This window comes from Triticum aestivum, chromosome 3D, assembly GCF_018294505.1.
Source record: "Triticum aestivum cultivar Chinese Spring chromosome 3D, IWGSC CS RefSeq v2.1, whole genome shotgun sequence".
Taxonomy (NCBI): Eukaryota; Viridiplantae; Streptophyta; class Magnoliopsida; order Poales; family Poaceae; genus Triticum; species Triticum aestivum.
This window is the reverse complement of record NC_057802.1, coordinates 17,588,782-17,591,284: the sequence shown is the minus strand read 5'-3', so window position 1 is coordinate 17,591,284 and position 2,503 is coordinate 17,588,782. Positions and strand designations below refer to the sequence as shown.

At 42.9% G+C, this 2,503-nt stretch overlaps 1 protein-coding gene across 1 annotated transcript; it reads left to right on the top strand.

Moving 5' to 3' along the window:
- The first annotated feature begins 1,475 nt into the window (after nucleotides 1-1,475).
- On the top strand, nucleotides 1,476-2,264 carry LOC123076945 (16.9 kDa class I heat shock protein 1-like). The gene has a single exon (XM_044499113.1). It carries the CDS (start codon nucleotides 1,585-1,587, stop codon nucleotides 2,038-2,040), a length of 456 nt encoding a protein of 151 aa, XP_044355048.1. The 5' UTR covers nucleotides 1,476-1,584; the 3' UTR covers nucleotides 2,041-2,264.
- The last annotated feature ends 239 nt before the right edge of the window (nucleotides 2,265-2,503 follow it).

The following is a 2,503-nucleotide window of genomic DNA, read 5'->3' as shown; positions in this document are numbered from 1 at the left end:
ATGTAAAATTTATTTTCTTTAGAAAGGGAAAAAATACTTACTCCAAATATAAAATTCATGGTCCACAAACTAGAGAGAAAATAAGAAAATTATTGAAAACCATATGGCTTTTATTTAATTTTTGATTTTGATGTTTTCTTGACTTATTAGATCTTTTCTCTAGCTTTTATATATGCTTTAAAAAGAACTAATGGATATTTCTGAAGGAAAAATGGCGATGTGAGAGCCACACTATCGCGACGAGCCCACACATCAACACAACTTTGATAAAATACACTTCGAGAGACCAAAACCACACGGTATGTAGAACTGAAGGGCATAGTTACATGATTCAAATGTTGTGAAATCAACTATTCTGCTAGGAACAATCGCGCCAAGGATGACATTTGCGGAGTGAGAGTGCAAGTAGCTTCCGCGTGGGACCCATGTCGCTACAATTCCGCTTTTATTTCGATGGCGTGAATAATATTGTTTTTGCATTTGTATCTATCATCGTTTTACCCGGCGATGTGTACATTATTGCTTAAGTTAAACGTGGACAAAATATTTGACTCTATCGTATAACTGTAAAGGGCGTGAAGTTAGAGTGACGATGTGTGTTAACTTTGATATACTATGGGAAATACATTACACTAGAGGGTAATGTGCGCTTTGCGCCACCATTCTTCGGTTTTCATATATCAATTATATCTTTCCTTTCGAGAGTATGTATGGCAATTCACATTCTGCGCATATTGGAGGCGGTAGAGCAAATGCTGACCCTCGCAAGCGCATTGGGTTGGCCATGTAGCCCGGTCCTTCCAATTTTGGGGAGGTTCCGTTCAATTTGTTATCTTTTTTCTCTACCATTTTTAATGTTTCATTTTCCATTTATTTTCTTAATTCATGAATATTTTTTAAAATTATGGACACAATTTAAATTCAGATGTTTTTTCAAATTAAGAAATATTTCTTCGAAACTGTGAACAATTTTTAAAATCCATGAAGGGGTTTTCACATTAATGAAAAGAAAATTACAAAATTTTAATTACAAAAACATTGATTAAAATCCACGACCATCTACAAAAAAATCTTGAAATTCTAAAACTCGTGAAGAATTTTATAGAATTTGAGGTTATTTTATTCATATTTGTAAAGTATTTATAATTTACAAACATTGTTTTACTTTGTGAATGTTTTTAAAAAATTGTGAACATCCACCAAGGAGCACCAACGGATTTCCGCATCTTCCAGACTACTCACCGGGGTGCTGTTGCTGTGCACAGAAAAATAATGGAGAAGCCCCGCCAACACCAAAGCAGGAGAGTACTCTAGAACACGGTAGGACCTTCATGGGCTGAAAGTAGAAAGAAAAGGAAGCGCCCAGCCGAGCTGGAAAGCGATAAAGTACCACCAAACGCCCGTCCACTGGAGAGACCTCGAGACGCTTCAAGAGCATCACCTGCGACGCTATAAGTACCGCCTCCCATCGGCCTCCATCCCAACTCAAATCAGTGTCAAGCAAAAGCCAGCAGTATCATATTCCTACCAACGATCCGATACAGAATTTTCTGAGCTCACAACCCGAAGCAATCAACACCAGCAATGTCGATCGTGCGGCGGAGCAACGTCTTCGACCCCTTCGCCGACCTCTGGGCGGACCCCTTCGACACCTTCCGCTCCATCGTCCCGGCGATCTCAGGTGGCAGCAGCGAGACGGCCGCGTTCGCCAATGCTCGCATGGACTGGAAGGAGACCCCCGAGGCGCACGTCTTCAAGGCCGACCTTCCAGGCGTGAAGAAGGAGGAGGTCAAGGTGGAGGTGGAGGACGGCAACGTGCTCGTCGTCAGCGGCGAGCGCACCAAGGAAAAGGAGGACAAGAACGACAAGTGGCACCGCGTGGAGCGCAGCAGCGGCAAGTTCGTCAGGCGGTTCCGGCTGCCGGAGGACGCCAAGGTGGAGGAGGTGAAGGCCGGGCTGGAGAACGGTGTGCTCACCGTCACCGTGCCCAAGGCCGAGGTCAAGAAGCCCGAGGTGAAGGCCATCCAGATCTCCGGCTGAGTGAATGCGTCTCTGCGAATGATCATCAGGGTTGGAGCCAGTTTGGTTAATGTGTGCGAGTTCTGCAACCTGAAAGTATGCTATAGTTGTGTCTTCGTCTTGCCGAGTCTGATGAGACATCTCTGTAGTGCGTTTCTTTCCCCAGCCGTGTATGTTCTTGTGTAATCGCCAACAGATTTGGCGATGAATAAATGAAAAATAAACCCTTCTGTTTTTAAGTGCAATGCAGATTTTGCATACACAAAATTTGACCCTTTTTTTCTTTGCTTGTAGTTCGGATGGAAAGGATCAGGAGAAAAATGATCTTTTTTTTCTCGTTTTCTGAGGTTGCTCGAAATATTCGTTGAGTGGCTAAAAATGGCTGCCTCGCAAATGGAACTGTTAGAGTTATAATATAGGTCATGTACCCCTTTGTATTTATCCCGTTGTATAATGGGTTTTCTGCATATGTTCCACACCTGTA

What these genes read in the sequence shown, in the direction of transcription:
- LOC123076945 (XM_044499113.1), top strand. Translation starts at nt 1,585, where the DNA reads ATGTCGATCGTGCGGCGGAGCAACGTCTTCGACCCCTTCGCCGACCTC.